General features: G+C 35.4%; 3 protein-coding genes across 4 annotated transcripts; 2 read left to right on the top strand and 1 right to left on the bottom strand.

Moving 5' to 3' along the window:
* Positions 1-305: 305 nt before the first annotated feature.
* Positions 306-1,389, top strand: LOC103951228 (membrane protein PM19L). The gene is made up of 4 exons (XM_009362540.3): positions 306-530; positions 631-850; positions 960-1,005; positions 1,117-1,389. Exons 1-4 carry the CDS (start codon positions 404-406, stop codon positions 1,201-1,203), a joined length of 480 nt encoding a protein of 159 aa, XP_009360815.1. The 5' UTR covers positions 306-403; the 3' UTR covers positions 1,204-1,389.
* A 6,015-nt stretch (positions 1,390-7,404) lies between these two features.
* LOC103951229 lies at positions 7,405-10,454 on the bottom strand. The gene is made up of 4 exons (XM_009362542.3): positions 10,198-10,454; positions 9,045-9,736; positions 8,853-8,951; positions 7,405-7,760 (listed from the first exon to the last, which is right to left on the bottom strand). Exons 1-3 carry the CDS (start codon positions 10,292-10,294, stop codon positions 8,859-8,861), a joined length of 882 nt encoding a protein of 293 aa, XP_009360817.2. The 5' UTR covers positions 10,295-10,454; the 3' UTR covers positions 7,405-7,760; positions 8,853-8,858.
* A 2,336-nt stretch (positions 10,455-12,790) lies between these two features.
* LOC103951231 (SH3 domain-containing protein 3-like) lies at positions 12,791-16,705 on the top strand. Of its 2 annotated transcripts, XR_007260813.1 has the most exons (11): positions 12,791-13,074; positions 13,825-13,947; positions 14,114-14,183; positions 14,359-14,504; positions 15,020-15,121; positions 15,201-15,398; positions 15,493-15,555; positions 15,643-15,732; positions 15,870-15,943; positions 16,091-16,165; positions 16,333-16,366. XR_007260813.1 is itself a non-coding variant. In XM_009362544.3 (10 exons), the coding sequence occupies exons 1-10, from the start codon at positions 13,015-13,017 to the stop codon at positions 16,450-16,452; spliced, it is 1,047 nt and encodes a 348-aa protein (XP_009360819.2). In that variant the 5' UTR covers positions 12,795-13,014; the 3' UTR covers positions 16,453-16,705. The 2 variants fall into 2 exon arrangements, 1 of the variants encoding a protein (XP_009360819.2); XM_009362544.3 differs by lacking the exon at positions 15,870-15,943 and having other exon boundaries at positions 12,795-13,074; positions 16,333-16,705.
* The last annotated feature ends 2,358 nt before the right edge of the window (positions 16,706-19,063 follow it).

The following is a 19,063-nucleotide window of genomic DNA, read 5'->3' on the forward strand; positions in this document are numbered from 1 at the left end:
TTGAATCACCTTATAATTTAAAGCAGTTTAAACGATGGCTTATATTAAAATAAATGACAATAGTATTATGTGTCCGTCTGGATAAGAATATCACTTTTTTGTTCTCTTAGGAACAATTAATGGCACAAAGCCTAGACGAAGAAGAATGTACCCTTAAAAAAATACATAAAAATGTGAGCCAAGTAAGAATCTGGACATTTCTTGCTTGGTTTGCCTTGATCATCAAGCATCTACCTCCTTTACAACCCCACACATTTAGCCCTTTTGGAACCAACAGCCTTAGCAAGAAAAGAACCAAAACCTTCTTCCTTCCTTATATATGACAAGATCATCTCTTTGTGCTTTTACACATGCAATAACAAGTACAACCCTTTCTGCATCCAACAGCATTTGATCTTACACAATGGCCAACCAGCAGTTAAAACCCGTTGCCGGACTGCTTTTGGCTCTCAATTTCTGTATGTATGTTATCGTTTTGGGCATTGGAGGTTGGGCAATGAACCGAGCAATCGACCATGGTTTTGTTATTGGTAAACGCTCTTAACCACTTGAACTCTCTCTCTTTCTTGTTTACACTTTACGTAGTATGAATTCTTCTCTGTATGCTAATGCTGAGTGAGACTCTTGTAGGTCCTGGTTTTGATCTCCCGGCACATTTTTCGCCAATATATTTCCCCATGGGGAATGCTGCTACCGGGTTCTTTGTGACATTCGCTCTGCTCGCTGGAGTTGTTGGCGTAGCTTCAGCTATTTCCGGTATCAACCATTTTCGATCTTGGACCTATGAGAGCTTGCCGTCTGCAGCCACAGCTGCCACCATTGCCTGGACCCTCACCCTACTTGCCATGAGGTACTTACAAGTCATTACCATCCATAATAACAGATGCATAGTTGCACACAATTGTTTGAACTATTTTTGCTCTATATTAATCAGCTGTTAATTAACCTAATTCGTGCAGCTTCGGTTGCAAGGAGATCGAGCTTCGGATCAGAAATTCGCGATTGGTAAGATGAAAATTATGTTGTGACGAAATAGTTATCGAACCAGCCCTAAAATACTCATTCAATTTCCTCCAGAAATCTTCTTATATTGAAACATACTCCACTTTCTTGCAGAGAACAATGGAGGCCTTCTTGATCATCCTTTCGGTGACGCAGCTTCTGTATTTAGCAGTCATTCATACCGTTGTATCGAGGAGATGAACTTAAAGAGAGTTGCGCGACTTTTGTGTTTGTGTGCTGCGTCTGAATTCTTCCGTGTTAATTTATTTATTTTTCATACCTTTTTTTCTTAGTTTGAATAAATCTGGCCATGGTTATGGTGTCTGTCAACAGTGTGATATAACTGGATTGGATTGGATTGAATACATAAATGCTTTTCAATACTCATTTTATGAATTACGTTCTTAAGGCTGGAATGTTTTTAGTGTGACATTCAACACCGTTATCTAGTGTTACTATCTATCCATCGTCATGGGTATACAAAAGATTTTAGACTGACCAATAAAATATGTATACCGGCTATCAATGCATTGAAGTGTTGTCAAACAACCTTTTTGGTCAAAAAAATGTAAAATTTTTATTTTCACGGAAGATTTTGTGAAAATTTGCTAAAAATTAAACAAAATTAAGATCTTATATAGAATTATAATCAGTATTTTAAATTTATGATAATTATAATTAAATTTTAATATAAAAGTACTAACATACCCTTAAAATGAAAATTGAGAGACAAGAAAGAGAATTTAAAATAGAACTGCAGAAATATACTTCATCTCCAACTCCATTATTGAACAGCAATACAAATCCAACAACAATTTCACAAAAAAATAATGAACAACAAACAATTTTTACTAAAACCTGCATTCGTCAAGCGTTGGATCAATCTCCAAAATTAAAATGACGATGATACAATTCCAGTACGTAACCCTCTTTTCATCTTCTGGGTTTCATCCAACTTGTTTTCAAACTTTTTGATTATTTATTGGATTTGGATATGAAAATTGTAGAATACGAGAAATCTTATTTGAAAAAAATTGGATTATTGCTCGGATATTATGGATTCGAGTCGAAGATCTATGGAGTTGTACTGGAGGTGTGATCGATGTGGCGACTTTTACGAACACAAGGTTGCGCCTGCTTACAAATTGGAAGAGGGGTTGTGTCGGTGAAAGGTGTCGAGGAGGTGTGTGGTTGCTGGTTGCAGGAGATGTATGAATAGTTTTTAGTTATTTAAGGGTATATTAGTATTTACGTATTAATCTTTGGTTATAATTATCATAAATTAAAGGATGACTATAATTCTATAAGAGGTCTAAATTTTGGTTATTTTTTAAATATTTTCCATGAGCATTAAGGAAAGCTTTATGAGACATTCAGAACCAGTTTTACAGTTTATTAAGCAACAAATATATATTTATTAGAATATTTAAGCCGAAAACAAAAAAAATAATTGAAAAACATAGTAGTGAGATGTGACGACCCGTCCCTACTTTTCACTGTAATTTCTTTTCCGTTGGTGTGAGTTGATGATTTTACCCTTTTTGGCAAAAGTGCAATCTGACGTGGACGTGGTTTTTGGCTTTCAGTTTCATTTTCTTAGTTTCGTACTAAATTACTACTCGTCACTACAAACGCATGAGCGCATATTAGACTCGAATCGGATCTATAACGAAAAAGTTATACTCTGTTAAAGTACGTTAACTATAGGGAAGCATATTTTGTACATTAAAAATTGTACAAAATCCACCCATCCCTTCCTTAATTGGTGGATCCGGTCCCCTTTCTTCACACAAACCACCAATCAACTTTCCCCAAAATCCTCTCCACCAATCAAGCTCTTTCCTTCCTTTTTCATCCACCCAATTAGTTATCACCCTTAAACCTGTCACCCAATTAGAACTCACCGAAGCTCTCTCTCTCTTCTCTCTCTCCCCGAACTCTTTTTCTCTCCTGCAACTCCCTCAAACGATCCTCACAACACTCAAACGTGGCTTGAAAACCACACCATTGAACTTGTTTCACCACCACGAACACAACTGTGCCCTTGGATCTTAGTAATTTCACATATAGGGGAAACGTATCCCGAGAACGTACGGGGTCAAGCAAGCCTCGGAGGCTTCATTTCGACTGCGTAACTGTAAGTGGGTCATTTCTTTTTATAAGTGTACGCATACCTGCTAGTTTCCAATCATACTTCGAAAAGAATTTACTACATATGCCTTACTTAGACTAAAATTACATGAAGTAGTGAAATGACTGAACCTAGGGAATTATTCTATGCCCTATAGGTTCACAGGTATGCACGAGATATCATGATATTATATTTATAGTTGTGATTATTACTACGTTGATTAGAGTTATCGAATCTTTGTGGCACGATTTTATTTATGTCATCTACTCATCATTGCTGCACCTCGGTGTTAGTACTTTGCCCAGGGTCAGGGCCAGTTTTTCACTTGTATGTTCACATCCACACTGTTCACTTGCCTTGGATCCAAGTTAGGTGCCAGTCATGTCATACAGATTACATTAGGCAATTCCGACTTGTATGTGACCGCGCTTCGACGTCGGCCTTCATGTGATTGTATTACTAGAGCACATTTATTACACCCAGTCCTATCGTACATGTTGCATTAGGCAACTCTGACTCATGTGTCAGCTTGTGTCGATGAGCATTTGTTATGTTATGTTTACATATTACGAGGTTATGTGATATTGGTCACCTTGTGCTTATTTGCGATAGCTGTGCCTTATTGATTTCTTGAGACTTTGCAGGCTACGGTAAGTATTTTCTTACTATACGTAGTACGCATATATTTTGAAAACTATACTTAATTTTACAACGAGGAGTTATAATGTTTTTGAAAAGATTTTTACAAAACGTTATTTTCTGACCCCACTCAACTTTGTTTTTCGCCCCTCTAGGTTTAGTAACTGTGCTTACGTGTAAACGAGGATTCTGGCAAATCTCAGGAGATGGTTATCTTCAGTGGTATAACTCTCATCCTATTTACTATACTGTCTTATGCTCTGACATCACGTGTGAAATGGGTTCAATCTCGCTCACCTGCGTACTCTTTTGACTAGGCACTTTTAGGTTCAAATTTATTCACATCTTTTTTTTTTTTTTTTTTTTTTCCACTACACTACACTTTATGGCTTCGCCACCCTCCAGGTGTCAACCAGCACAACTCGATTCGGAGTCCAAGTGGACATTCTGGGTCAGGGTGTGTCATGAGACCCAAAACATTTGTCAAAAACGGGTTCCACCATCAAGAATATCACGTGTGACTTTCTGCCACCTTGTAGAGTTTGAATCATTTTTATACAGTTTTGATTATTTTTCTTTTATTTCTTTTACCACTACAACAAACTATTATATTCATGTTCTCCAAAATATATTTTTCTGTGCATGGAACCCGGCTCGTTTTCTAAGCACCCGGAGTTCACCTCGTTTTACTTGAGCATAGTCCGTCTAGTCTTGTGTACCTGGGTTCACCTCGTTCTGCATATGAGGTGTCTGCATCGTTTTACATACTAGAAGCCCGCCCTTTTTTGCGTACACAAAGCCCTCATCGTTTTGGAGTGCTCAGAGCCAGCCTCATTTTTCATGCGCGGGGCTAACCTCAATTTGTGCAACGTATACCTCCTCGTTTTTCATGCGCGAGCTCACCTCGATTTTCATGCTAAAAGCCTGTTTGTTTTCTATGAGGGAATCCTGCCTTGTTTTGTGTGCCATTGCTCGCCTTGTTATTCGTGAGCTGAGTCCACTCATTTTGCATGCCAGAAGCTCCCTAATTTTCTGTGAGTGGAGCCCGCGTTGTTTTTCGTGCCATTGCTAGCCTTGTTCTGCGTAAATTGAATCCCCTTCGTTTTACGTGCATCAAACCCGCCTAACCCATTTGGACAAAAATGCGAACTTTTAATCTTCACAAAATATTTTTCAAGAGTCGTAAGTTAAACTATTTCGGGAATTTGGAACCAGTTTTACAGTTTATTGAGCAATAAATGTATATTTAGTAGAATATTTGAGCCGAAAACCAAAAAAATTGAAAAACATAGTGGTAAGACCCAAAACATTGTAAAATGGGGTTCGACACTCAAGAATCTCAATGTAAAGTCTCACCTTAATTCTCAAAACTTCACAGTGAGGCGAAGGTGAAAATAAATAGATTGAATAGTGATTTATGTACAAATTTGCAAAATCGACTGAAAACTGTGAGTGTTTTTCCACGTTTTTTGTAAAAAATGCAAAGTTTTTTTTTCTTGAAATATTTTCCATGAGCATTAAGGAAATCTTTATAATGTATTTGGAATCAAATTTACTATTTATTGAGCAACAAGTATATATTTAGTAAAATATTTAAGTCGAAAAGTAAAAAAATAAGGGAACAATATAGAGATGTTAAAATGTATATTTTGAAGAGCACGAATATGATAGTTTGTTGTAGTGGTAAAAGAAATAAAATAACAAAAATGTACAAAAATAATTCAGATTTGTGGGTGTGGCAGAAAGTTATACGTGCTTTTGTGGGAGCCAAGTCACGAGTAACTTTCAGCCACACCCAAGAATTTGAATCATTTTTATACATTTTTCTTTTATTTCTCTTACCACTACAACAAACTATCATATTCATGTTCTCCAAAATATATTTTTTTGTGCGTGAAGCTTCGCTCGTTTTCTAAGCACCTAAGAGTTTGCCTCGTTCTGCGTGCGTAGAGCCCGTCTGTCTTGTGTGCCTGGGTTCTCTCATTCTGCATGTGAGGTGTCTGCATCGTTTTGCATGCTAGAAGCTAGTCCCTTTTTGCGTACACGGAGCCTGTGTCGTTTTGGCATGCAAGGAGCTTGCCTCACTTTTTGTGCACGAGCTCGCCTCGTTTTGCGTGCTAGAAGCCTGCCCCATTTGTGAGCGAAGCTTGCCTTTTTTGCGTGCCATTGCTCGCCTCATTTTGTGTAAGCTAAGTCCGCCTAACCCATGTTTTTTTAACAAAAATGCAAACTTTTTATCTTTGCAAAATATTTTTCTTGAGCATTAAGTTAAACTTTTTAAGGAATTTGGAAGTAGTATTACAGTTTATTGAGCAACAAATGTATATCTATTAGAATATTTGAGCCGAAAACAAAAAAATTATTTGAAAAACATAGTAGTGAGACCCAAAACATCGTCAAATGGGGTTCGACACTCAAGAATCTCAACGTAAAGTCTCACCTTAATTCTCAAAACTTCACAGTAATGCGAATGTAAAAATAAATAGATTGAACAATGATTTATGTACGAATTTGCAAAATCGACTGAAAAATGTGGGTGTTAATCCACGTTTTTTGTAAAAAATACAAATTTTTTATTTTCTTGAAATATTTTCCATGAGCATTAAGGAATTCTTTATAATGTATTTGGAAGCGGATTTACGATTTATTGAGCAACAAGCGTATATTTAGTAGAATATTTAAGTCAAAAAGTAAAAAAATAAGTGAACAGTATAGAGATGTTAGATACAAATTAACAACAAAAGATAAAAGAAAAATTAACACAAAAAAAGATAAAAGAAAAACATTATAAGTGTTTATTTTCTCGAAATCTATACTTTAGATTTAGATAAAAGAAAAATTAACACAAAAAAAAATTTTTAATATCTTTAAATTTAGGTTTGAAATCATTAATTACAAGTGTTTAAATATGAATCATAATAAATTTTGGAGAACATGAATATGATAGTTTGTTGTAGTGGTAAAAGAAATAAAAAAAAATGTACAAAAATGATTCAAATTCTTGTTATTTTTGTATAGGTGCCAGAATGACTGCTCACATCTGACATATTTTCTTTGACTTCGAGCATTGTTGTTAAAACTTCACGATGAGGCTCACTTCCAACAAATTTTCTTTGACTTTGGGTATTGTTGGTAAAACTTCACGGTGAGGAAAATGTGAAAATAAATAGATTGAACAGTGATTTATGTACGAATTTGCAAAACCCACTAAATCCCGTGGGTGTTAAACCATGTTTTTTTGTGAAAAAATGCAAATTTTTTTGTCTTAAAATATTTTCTATGAGCATTAAGAAAAACATTATAAGGCATTTAAAAGTGATTTTACTATTTATTAAGCAATAAATATATATATTTAGTAAAATATCTAAACCAAAAACTAAAAAACAAGTGAAAAATATAGTATTGCGGCCCCAAATCAATGTCAAAATGGGATTCCACCCTCAAAAATATAAATGGAAAGTCTTAAATTAATTTTCAAAACTCCACGGTGAGGCGAAAATAAAAATAATAGATTGAACGATGATTTAAATACGAATTCGTAAAATCGACTAAAAATCGTGAGTAATCAAACGCTTCCACTGTTCGAACAATATTCTAATCTAAAATAAATTGCGGAGAGCGGGACTCTTAACTTGGCTACAACAATCAAGTGAAGAATGATATTGAAAATGTTGCAAAAAAGGAAGTAAAAACAACACAGAGAACTATTCTGCAAAAGTAACAAGAAAGAAAGGTTGCAAAAGCAGAGATATACAGCTGCCTACCATTCCTGACACTATCACCACCACAGATCTTAATTTGGTTTTATCTAATCCGGTTCTTGCCCATTATTCTTTCGGGAAAAAAAGTATAAGTTCTAATATCGAAATATCATAAAATTCTCGGAACATTTTTCACTTCCACAAGTTTCACGAGTCCGCTGAAACCCTTCATGCACTTTTTTTGGTTACAAAACAGCTTCATCCGTTGTTTCTGCATCACGAGAAACCTTGAAAAAAATCAAGCAACATTCAGTTTGAAAGGTATTACAAACTCGAACAGTAACATCACTCAAGTCTATATAAAATTGTTATGCAGGAAAGCGATGCATATATCTCAATGCTGGCATAGAGTTGTGCAATAATATAAAGCTTAGCACCGTTCTCAGACTACGAGAAAATTTAAGCAGGTTCAGATCAAATCAGAAAATACCTAACACTTGAAAAAGATCACATTCAGATAGCGCGCTTATTAGACGAGCTGAAACAGAAATGCCCAATAGATTCTCCTTTAGGTGGTTGAGCTAGCAGCTATCTCTTTTAATCTCTAGTACAATCTCTATCTACCTTTACAATTGATGTACACTTGCAATTCAAGGGAGATCAACTAAAAAAACTTCTGCATAACCTTAGCACAAAAGAGGTCTTCTAACCTTAGCATAAGGGACTGTCGACATCAAGATATGAGTCGAACATTTGGAATTCCTGCTTTTATCTAATTTCTTCTCCGTGAGGACAGCTTAAAGTCTGAAAGTACTGCTTAAAGTCCCTCTTGGGAAGAAGCCTCAACAATTTCTTCTCTCTTCTTATCTTTTAAACAATGGATTGTTACTCGCTGCTTTACTACTCAAACTTGTATAGTGAGACAATCCTACTCGATTAGTAACTAAATTTCCTACTAAAATCTGTAAGATAACACATTATGCAACACATTTAAACATAATTCTCCATCCACTATTTACATTCCATAGGCAACATGATAAACGTTAAACCCTTCATGTGAGAAAATCGTAAACGAGGCCTTTCATGACAAACCAATCTTGCCAATTCCAGTCCTTGGCTACCATTTTTCACTAGCATTGCAATCCATATTCTATAAAAGCATAAATCAGACACCTAGAGACCACGGTCAATAAAGATCCACACTTTAAATTTCTGAAACATAATAAACAATGACCACTCAAACAATTATGGCATCCCTGTTACATCCTAAACACATCTCAATGTCACACTGACCCAGTCTGCTCTATAGCATTGACAAAAACTATATAGAGAGAGAAAAGGCAAGACATGTTATTAGAACTTGATAGAAAAATCCCAACCTGAACTTATCTATTGGAGCCTGTTATAGCCTCCAGAATTCCACAGCAGCTAAGCCAAGATGTTTTTTGCGCCACGGGTGGAGCCGGAGCTAACAGAGGCTGCATAAATTCCAGCAAAGAAATTGAATGTGATTATCAAAAAAAAAGATCTAACATCAAACTTTCAATGAAGAAAAAAATGCGGCGCAATACCTGCTTTTCAGAATATTCTGGAACCTCAGGATCTTTGATGGGTTCAGCATCATTACTAACTTGGGCCAGAGAAGTACCTAATGATGGCAATACTATGCTCTCATTTTCTTGAGACGCAGATTCCACCACACTTGAAGATGCCTTAGCAGTATCGTCCAGTAATGGCGATGCTTTATCCTCAATTTTCTTTGATACAGGATCCACAGTAGGCAATGTTTTCTCTGCACCATTATCCAACCCTGCTTTTACTACCTCATTGGAGATCGGTGCACTTTCAACTGGCGTGCTTTTTGAGAGGTGCACAGAAACCTCATGCGTAACAGAATCAACAGAAGGGGCACTCTCTGTAGTAGCTGAACTTGTAGTCTTCTCAGCTAGTGAATCTTCAGTAGTCTTCCCAGCTGATGTAGAATCCACTGACTTAACCAAATCATTATGAGGTTTTTCCTCCGAAACTGATGTATGGATATCCTCCTTTCGCCTTCTATCAACAGCTCGAGATTCTTCATCTGAACTACTACTGCTAGAGCTTCTATCATCCCCGTTAGATGATCCCTTTGCAGACTTAGCATCCTCAATAATCACATTTTTGCTTGTTGAATTGTCTCCCAGTTCCCTCTCAATTTCAACCCTCTTAACTGCCTCGGCATCCCCAGGCACTCCCTTATCTTGGGAGTTCAAATCATTATTTCCTAACATAGTTCAATTCAATCACAAGAGTTTCAGTCAAAACCATGCAAAGATAAGACTTCAATAAACACCCATTAAGCCAATTCGAAGCCAAAAAGTGTCAAACATTCAAATTTCAAAACTGTCATTAGAGAGGGGGATAAAGTACGAACTCAGAGATTCACTAACTAACATGCAACCACAATTTGTTCACCAGAATTAAGCTAAACTCAACACATCCGCAAATACCCACCAACCCAAATGGGGAAATGAAACAAAATCAAAGCTTCAAAATTGGGTAACTTGATTCATATCACAAAAATCCCAACCAAACAAAGGCAAAAAAGGGTAACTGGTAAATACCCAATTACCCAAATCGATAAAATAACAAGAAAAATTACTGACAAAGGTTCGGAAACAATCGAGTGAGAGATGGGAAGTGAGGGATTGACGAATTGAATAATCAAATAAACAAAGAAAGCACCTTGAGAAGGAATAGGAGGAGGATTGGATGTGCCGTTGTGGGTTTGCTGCTCCTTCTTTTTCTTGGCAGCTTTTCGCTTCTTGGCACCTGAAGGCATGATTGCACACACTCTCTCTGTCTCCTTTTGGGGATTGTACAGCAGCAATGGGGTCTCTCTATCTCTCTCTCCTCTCGCTCGGAGAGACAGATCTTCGTATTATTCGATCGAAATCAAATCCCCGGACACTATTCTCCTCTCTCTCTCTCTCTCTCTCTCTCTTAAAGGTGATTACGTGGGACTCTCAGGGACTGTTTTGTGGAGAATAACCGCCTGCGTTTCAAAAATACGGGGGATTTTTCAGTTTGACTGTCACATAAGATGGTAGATTATGTATTTTTATAGAAATAGTAGGTTATATGTGTTCAAAGATTAATAACTTAAAAATTAAAAAATTTCACCACTTGCATATATCGTTCCCGTCACAACTAAAAATTTCTTCAAAAATACAATAAAAATTAAAACTTGAAATGGTAAGAAATAAGGACTGGTAATGGTGAGAGAGATGAGGATTCTTTTGGGATTTCCGTCTCTCTGGATGCGTGTGTGAAGATTCTGTGTGGTCTGGTTGGGCTAATTTATTTATTTGGGTACAAAAAGTTGCAAATTTATGTCCGAGTTAGTTGAGAAAAACTTACTTAGATGTTATTGTGCCAGTATTTTGAACGAATACCGTGTTGTTATAAACAAAAGTTAAACCTATAGTGAAACAGAATTGATTCGAGACGCGATTACAGTTACGTTTTGGGTGTAAATAAGTTCCTATAGATTCTAGAGCATAAGGGGCTAATTTTATTGCTAAGTGTCATTTTGTGAATGGTGGGATCTTGATGTGGATTTGTGAATGTTTGAATTTTGGAACGTTTTTGAGGAGTGGGAAAAAATACCAGGGTTGGGCCCTGGGGATTAGAGAGTGGGTCAATTTTTTGGGGACGTGGCTTAAAATAATGGGGTGCATGTCTGTGGTATGCAATTCTTGTATGTTTTTTTGTTTTTCTTTTTGGATCTAAGTGCCAATATGTAATTATGCATGGTTCAGTTCGTGGAGAATGTATCTGCTCGTCACCTTTAATTGATATGATCGTAAGTATGATTAGTAAAAATATATTATTAATAAAATGGTAAACATTATCATCGCTTTATAAGGTAAATAAAAACGATGTATTACGAGACTACGATTTATTTTTCATGGGTTTTGGATTATTTTTTGTGGACATAATAATATGAATCCGGGGTGCATGTGATTCTCTGTGAATCTGTGACTGCAATAATTATTTAATGGTTGGAGGAAAAGTTGCGGCTTCAATATGATGTGATTTGGGAAATTTCGATATTGTGCACAGAATTGAAGTGCTACTTGAATCTGTACAAATTAAGAAATAAATCAATTTGTCAAGTTGGATTAGATGAATAAATTTGAAAATTATTTAATACTAAACAATTAGGCTGCACAATTTGAATTGGTAGTTCCTAGTGTTTGAGAACAATAAAATAAAAAAATTTGGATTCTACCACCGCATATTATATTGTGACAAATAGTAAGCAATTAAAAAACACCATATTTTTTAGAAAATGGTACACTCGATATTTTATTTTTATTTTTGTGAAATAGTACGATATTCATCTAATTGTGATATTCTTTAAAGTACTATATTTAATTACAAAATTCACAAAATGAAACAAGTGAATAAATAGAAAAAAATTTTATTTTTTATTTTTAATTTGAGAGGGAGTTTACACTCAATTCGAATTTGAAAAAGTAGAGTTTAGAATATTTTGCTCTTTTTTATTAAACAATAGGTCGTGAAGTTTCATATTATAAGTTCGTTGAACATATGCGAGAAATTATTAGCGTAAGTATCATATCATCATGTAAAGTGATTAATTTAGTTTGTTGTAATCTATGTAGCTAATATTGATTTATTAGGTTTTAAAAATATTTGTCACATCATACTGTCGTATTATACATGTGACTTAATAACACCACGTATACGTTTTAATCTCAGCATGTATATATGAACGAAATAACTAGATATTATTGCAATATATTTTATATCACTTTGTTAAGAAATGTTGCAAACTCCAATCCCCCACTCACAAATAAAGGAGATAGAAGCAAATGGCTGATGTTAGAGAGACCATTTACTTAAATCGTATTTTGTAAACCGCATATGATGTTGAGGTCGATAATTAGATTTCCTCTTTAAATCACTAAAATAATAAACCAATCAGCAATCGCCATATCACGTGGTCTACAAAATATGGTATTGAAAGATAATCTTCCTAATATTTTTCCAAAAGAAACAATCCTCGGTAATCATTGAGTTATTACTTATTTGATACTGTGAGAATATAAAAATAAAAAAATCTCACATCGGTTGTAATTTAAAGAAATATCAAAATTTTCCAACAAAACAAACGAAAAAGTTTCATGGGTCATATCTCAAAGAATTAGGTGCACTATTTAGGCCATGATCAAGATCATTCAATCAACTCCATCCTACGGTCATGAGCCTAAGTAAAGAATACACTTCAGCACCACACACAAACATTTCCCAGAAAACGGAGCAGCTCTTTCCAGCGCTGTATGGCTCCCAACCCAACCCAGTATATTCAAAAGACTAGTTCGATTTCAGAGTTTGAGATCCATCAACCTTCAAATCCAAAATCCCACTCACTTCAACAACAATCCTTTGTCGTTTTGAGCTCGATCTCAATTCTCGGCTCTTCAAGGAAACAGAGGCCGAAGGAGAAGAAGAAGAAGAAGAAGAAGAAGAAGAATGGATGCTATAAGAAAGCAAGCTAGTAAGCTCCGAGAGCAGGTCGCCAAGCAGCAGCAGGTGATTTACGAACAACCCATTTATTTGTTTTGAGTATAATTTTCTTGTTCTTATTATTTTTGAAGTAAAGTTTTAAGCTTGCTAATTGACTGTTTGGTTACTGAGAAAATGTGGCGGTGGATTCGTGCTTTGTGTCTGTGTTGGTTTACTAAATTATGAATGGGGATGTATATTTGAAGCGATTTCAGTGGTGCCCGGTTCGTTATTCGATCGAAATTTTTTAACGTTGTTGATCTTCTTGAGAGAAGAATGGTGCTAGTTAATTGAATTAAGCAAATTCTGTTCATTTCGATTTGAATCCGGAACACCTGAATCTCAAAATTTGAAATTTTGTTACTTTTCTGCAATCTGTATTAGGTCAATGGAGAAAATGTAGTATGAATTTATGCTGTATTCATATCGAATTTCTTGGTGAAGATCGAATTCATTGTTTCTTAAATGGACTCAATTTTGGTAATTATCTATATACTTTTGTTGACAAATTCAGTAGTGGCGGATGAGTTTTGGTAGCACACTTTATGCAATATACAGTGCGTTTGATGATAGTAGAGATAAGTGTAGAAAATACCACTGTCGGATTGCTAACTTAAATGATTTAAGTTCAAGTAGCATACCATTATGGTTCTTCTGCGACCCCGTTCTTCCTATTTACCTACTTTTTTTAGCTTGTTAGAAATATTCACCCATCAGTTAGTTGCTATTGTTTCTGTCCATCAAATTAATGTTATAGTTTTGTTTTTAAATTTTCAGGCTGTGATAAAGCAGTTCGGTGGGACTGGTTATGAAAGCTCAGATGTAATGGTAATAGATGAGGTTGAGATGCAGAGACATCAGCAGCTAGAGAAACTGTACAGGTCCACTCGCGCTGGAAAGGTATATATGTGACCAAGAGCCATTTTGAAATTATACATTAACTTGAAATGATCTATTCTTTCTGTCTTCATTAAAAAGAAAAAAAGCAAAGCACCCCTATCGTGATTTTCTAAGATGTGTAATATGAGTTGATGCCAGAAACTGATTTCGCATTATTTATCCTCAGGATTTTCAGAAGGAAGTTGTTAAAGCAGCAGAAGCGTTCACAGCCATAGGGTATAAGCATATTGAAGCAGGTAGAAATTTGTTATTCGTTTTCAGTAACATTGGATTATCTATGGGGCAATGTGTATTGGAGGGAATAACCTTAGCCTATGAAATTAGTTTCAGAACTTCACTTAGTATGTTGGAAGGAATAACCTTAGCCTTTGTAGTTGCACTTATTACTAGTACTCTTTTTGTGGTAGCCAGGAACCAAGTTGTCCGAGGATTGTAGCAGATATGGTGCAGAAAACACCAGTGACAAGATTTTAGCTAAGGGTGCATCTATATATGGTGATGCTCGTAAGCATGTGGAAAAGGAACAAGAAGATTTGAATAAGCTGTTATCTTCACAGGTTGACTTCTGATTATAATTTTATTTATGTTGTGCTTATGACTTCATCATTGGGTAGTTTCTACCATTTGTTGTAATTTGTCAACGATTCTTAGAGAAATTAGTTACATTGTTGGATGCAGGATTCATCCGTACACAGACACGCTCGCAAATACATTATTTTATATAACTTTTTGGATGACAGAAGTATTCTGTATTTCTGACGATTATTTCTCAACCATGGTTGCGTTTTAGTCATCATTGAAGTATTGTAGCCATTTTGTGCTGTGCTGCAGGACATGAATTCTATCATGAATATTTTTTACAGTCTACGTGTTTGTGGATTAGAATTATATTTTAGAATGGTGTTGATTGAAGTATAATATACTTAACTTTGAAGCTTTTGAGTGGCTTGCAACTTTAGATGGACTTTTAATACCATTACATTTGTATAAGTCCACTTCGTTTTTGAAGATTGTAATAATATTCATGAGTTAAGATGGAACGTGTAGCTTATCCTTCACTGTTTTTTTATAGATTTTAGATCCGTTAAGAGCAATGATAGCTGGTGCTCCTTTGGAAGATGCTCGTCATCTTGCTCAACGTTATAGTCGAATGAGACAGGAAGCAGAGACACAGGTAAAATACATTCCTATCTTATCATGCTTGATAATATTTGCCTTTTGCCAACATATTAGTGACCTTAAGAAAACAACAGGCGGTAGAAGTGTCCAGAAGACAAGCACGAGTAAGAGAACTTCCAAATCCTGATAATGTTGCAAAGCTGCAGGCAGCGGAAGCAAAGATGAAAGAATTGAAAGCAAACATGGCGGTTCTGGGTATAGAAGCTTCAGCTGCATTGGCTGCTGTGGAAGCACAGCAGCAAAGACTAACTTTCCAGAGGCTTGTTGCACTGGTAAGAATGCACATGATTTTCCGAATATTAGTTTTTATGTTGAAGATTATAGTCATTCTTCAGTTATACACGTATTAACCTTAGCACTTTTAAGGTTGAAGGAGAAAAGAATTATCATCTGAGAGTGGCTGCCGTACTCGGTGAGGTTGAAGCAGAGGTCAGTTCCACTTACGATTGTCTTTAAAAGGAAAGCATTTCCGGTTTAATTATATGAACTCATGTCATGGCCTGGTTTTTGTGGCAGTTGGTCTCAGAGAAGCAACGGAAAGAGTCTGCTCCTCCTGTGATTCCACAAGAGAACGGCTCAGAGAAAACAATGTACTTCTTGGCCGAAGTATGTTACTTTTCATATCCTGGATGCTGTATTTCTGATTGCTCAATCAAACTTAAAGTATTAAAAGAAATTGTATTTACCCTTTATACAAAGATTAACACGAGAATATAAGATAGGCTGCTGGCTGCACAATTCAGGGGTCATATGGTTGCAGAGAAAGTTAACAATGTAGGTTGTATAGAAAGAAGGGAGAGAGGAATTAACAGATAAGTTAAGATACTAAAAGATGAAATAAGTGTTCTTCGTTTTTCAATATCCAGTTTCGTGCCTGTTTCACCCATTCTTGAACTGGCTCTATGACATATCATATTTCAAGTACGTCTAAGAATCTGAACTTCTAATGTTTTTACTCTTTCAGGCAACACATTCTTTCAGTGCTGCATCAGAGAAGGAACTAAGCTTGTCAGTCGGTGACTATGTTGTTGTGCGAAAGGTAATATCCTCGAGACCGGCCTTTAAAATGTTCATCAACCATAAACGAAAACTAGGCCATGATTTGTAGGGATGCTCTGGATGAAACTTGCCAAATTTTTTTTCCTTTTTTTGAATTAACGTGCCTAATATTCTCTTGTTTGCTGATCTGGAAAACTTTTTATCCAGGTGAGTCCATCAGGATGGTCAGAAGGAGAGTGCAAAGGAAAAGGAGGATGGTTTCCGACAGCCTACGTGGAGAAACGCCAGCGGATTCCATCCAGCGATCTCGGGGGTGAAGATTACTGAGCCCTCCCCAACATCTGGTAGTTAGTTTCCTCTTTACGGCTCTCATCATGTGCAAAATAACAAAAGATTGTCTGGTCATGATGTTTGGTTTTCTCGTGCGCTCGTTTGGCGTTGTCCCATGATGTAGTCGGGACATGCGTGTGCACATTGTTTCTTACAAAATTTCCAGACAATGCATTTTCGTGAATGCTACATAAATATGTAATTTGATGATTCGCGTTGTTTATAAAAAAAGGGTCATCAGTTTAACAAATTTCAAGTGATACTGCCAAAAAGGTGACAAATTATAGCCTTTATCTTCCTTCTCACATTGAACTTGTGTGAAGTGCCACAAAAGATGCACAAGCACCATCGCCGATCTTCATAAGAAACTCGTGGCTTCCCTTCGCGGCCGCCACGCCGTTCTTCACCACTGCAATTACGTCGGTATTTTTTATGGTGGTAAGACGATGTGCAACGGCAATGGTTACTCGTTGCTTCTGCCCTCCCGGTATCTGCACCCCTCGTTCCCTGACAGAGGTGTCATATAGCCTTGAGGCAACGAAGAGATGAAACCGTGTGCATGGTCACCAAATGGTCACCAAGGCCTGCAATTGTCTGAAGAATCCAACTTACATGCAAGCCCTAAGGGGACACGCTTTACTCGTGGGCCCGCCATGGATCCGAATGAGGAGAACTTTTTTGGTATTCACGAATACGAGATCGTACATTACGTATTATCTCATTATACAAGCAATGTGATACTTGGAAAATAAAATTTTCCTTCATTTATATAATAACATATGATGTTATAATTCGTGTCCTGAGCTAAAAACTTCTCAAAAGAAAGTGCAAAATAAATAAATAATAAAATAGTTATTAATATTTTATTTATAATAAATGTACACTCTAAATTTTCTATATTAAATTTTTTTTTGAATGAAACAGCCAAGCGTCGAGAAAGGATGAGGTCAATCCACCCCACGCCATAATCAAATCCTCCCCCCAACCTCTCTCCTCTTAGTAGTATTAAAAATAAAAAGTCTTGATTGAATTGAAAAAAAAAATTATTGTTACTTATTTGCCAATTTAATGAATATAAAACCAAACTATCAAGTAACACTCATGGACGGAGTCAGCTCAAAGGCTATCATGGGCTATAGTTCAAGTAGCTTTCGATGAAAAACAAACTTTTATATGTAACTTTTTTGATTTCCGAAGGTATTCCACTATATATTTAGGCATTAATCTTAATTTTCTTATTTTAATTACATAAAACAATATAATACAACTTACAAACAATTTCTTTTTCTTACATCAATTTTCTCATGACTTCTTGTACATATATATTTCAAATTGGGATTTGTTTGACTTTTAACACATGTTTAATAACAAAAAATTCTTGGATCACCTTGTGAAGCTTTTCATAAGCTAATTGATAATGTGAAAAATACATTATCAAGTTCTTTGTTCATAAAGATTTAAACTTTAAACTAGCTTACTCAGTGAAAATTTTCTAGCTCCGCCCTTAATAATACTAATCCGTACTGCTCAGTACTATAGAAAATAAACGGTAATAGAAGACTAAAAGGAGAAAAGAAATTCTAAACTATCATTCAAGCGTGCATTTTTTGGAATCCAGATGCTCGCCAGAAAGAGATCTATGAATTATATCTGTTCATCGTATATCGTACTATCAGAAATCATTTTAAATATTTTTATTTAAAATTAAATACAAATATTATCTGATAAAATTTGATTGCACGATATACGATTAACATACATGATTTACGAATCCCTAAAATACTCACCGAAAGATCCAGAGAAGATGCTGTTGGCATTTTTTGTTCACTACAAAGTGTGAAAATTTGAAAAGTGAAGCTCTTCTAGAAAAGAGTGCATCCTGGTGCTTGTGATTGTGAATTTAAGAAGCAATAATGGCAAATCTACCAAAATAATTTTCTAGACTTCTGTAAGCAAATGGTCTGCGTAGAAGATGACGTTACAGTATACTTGGATTAGCTACATAGTTTGGATGGAGCATTTTTGCTCATCATCATAAATTATATTGTATAATAATCATACACCTAATTATCTACCATGTATTCTTTCACCTGATCTTAGTTAATTTTTTTCAAAATTGTAAAAGTAACATTTAATATGAAAGTTAACTAGAATTGAGTAAGAAAAAACACGTAAAAGATGATTAGATGTATAATGAGTATATTTAAATAATAAAACATATGTTCAAATGCTCCTTAGTTCGGATAAGATATGGTAACATAAGTAATGAGATTCATCATTCACCTAGTTTGGTACCATTTAAATAAATAAAAAATTACGTATGTGATATACTTTCCTTAGTTCCTATTCAATATGTAGCATATCAAAAGAATAAACAAATTATTAGTTACTTTTGTAAAACTACATGGATATCAATTGACACTAACTTGCTGATTGGCAGAATTTTGTACCTCAAGTTGCTGCTTCAATGTTTCGATTGAAGAAGAAACTCTCATACTGATTTCTTTATTATCAAACGATGTAATTGTTTTTCTAGTGTTGAAATGATTATGCCTATTTAAAAACAAAAATTTGCTTTTGAGTCTTATATCGATTCTCTCTTCTCAAA

Source organism: the organism of the source record quoted next, unplaced genomic scaffold (assembly GCF_019419815.1).
Source record: "Pyrus x bretschneideri cultivar Hongxiangsu unplaced genomic scaffold, Pyrus_bretschneideri_v1 Contig33, whole genome shotgun sequence".
Taxonomy (NCBI): Eukaryota; Viridiplantae; Streptophyta; class Magnoliopsida; order Rosales; family Rosaceae; genus Pyrus; species Pyrus x bretschneideri.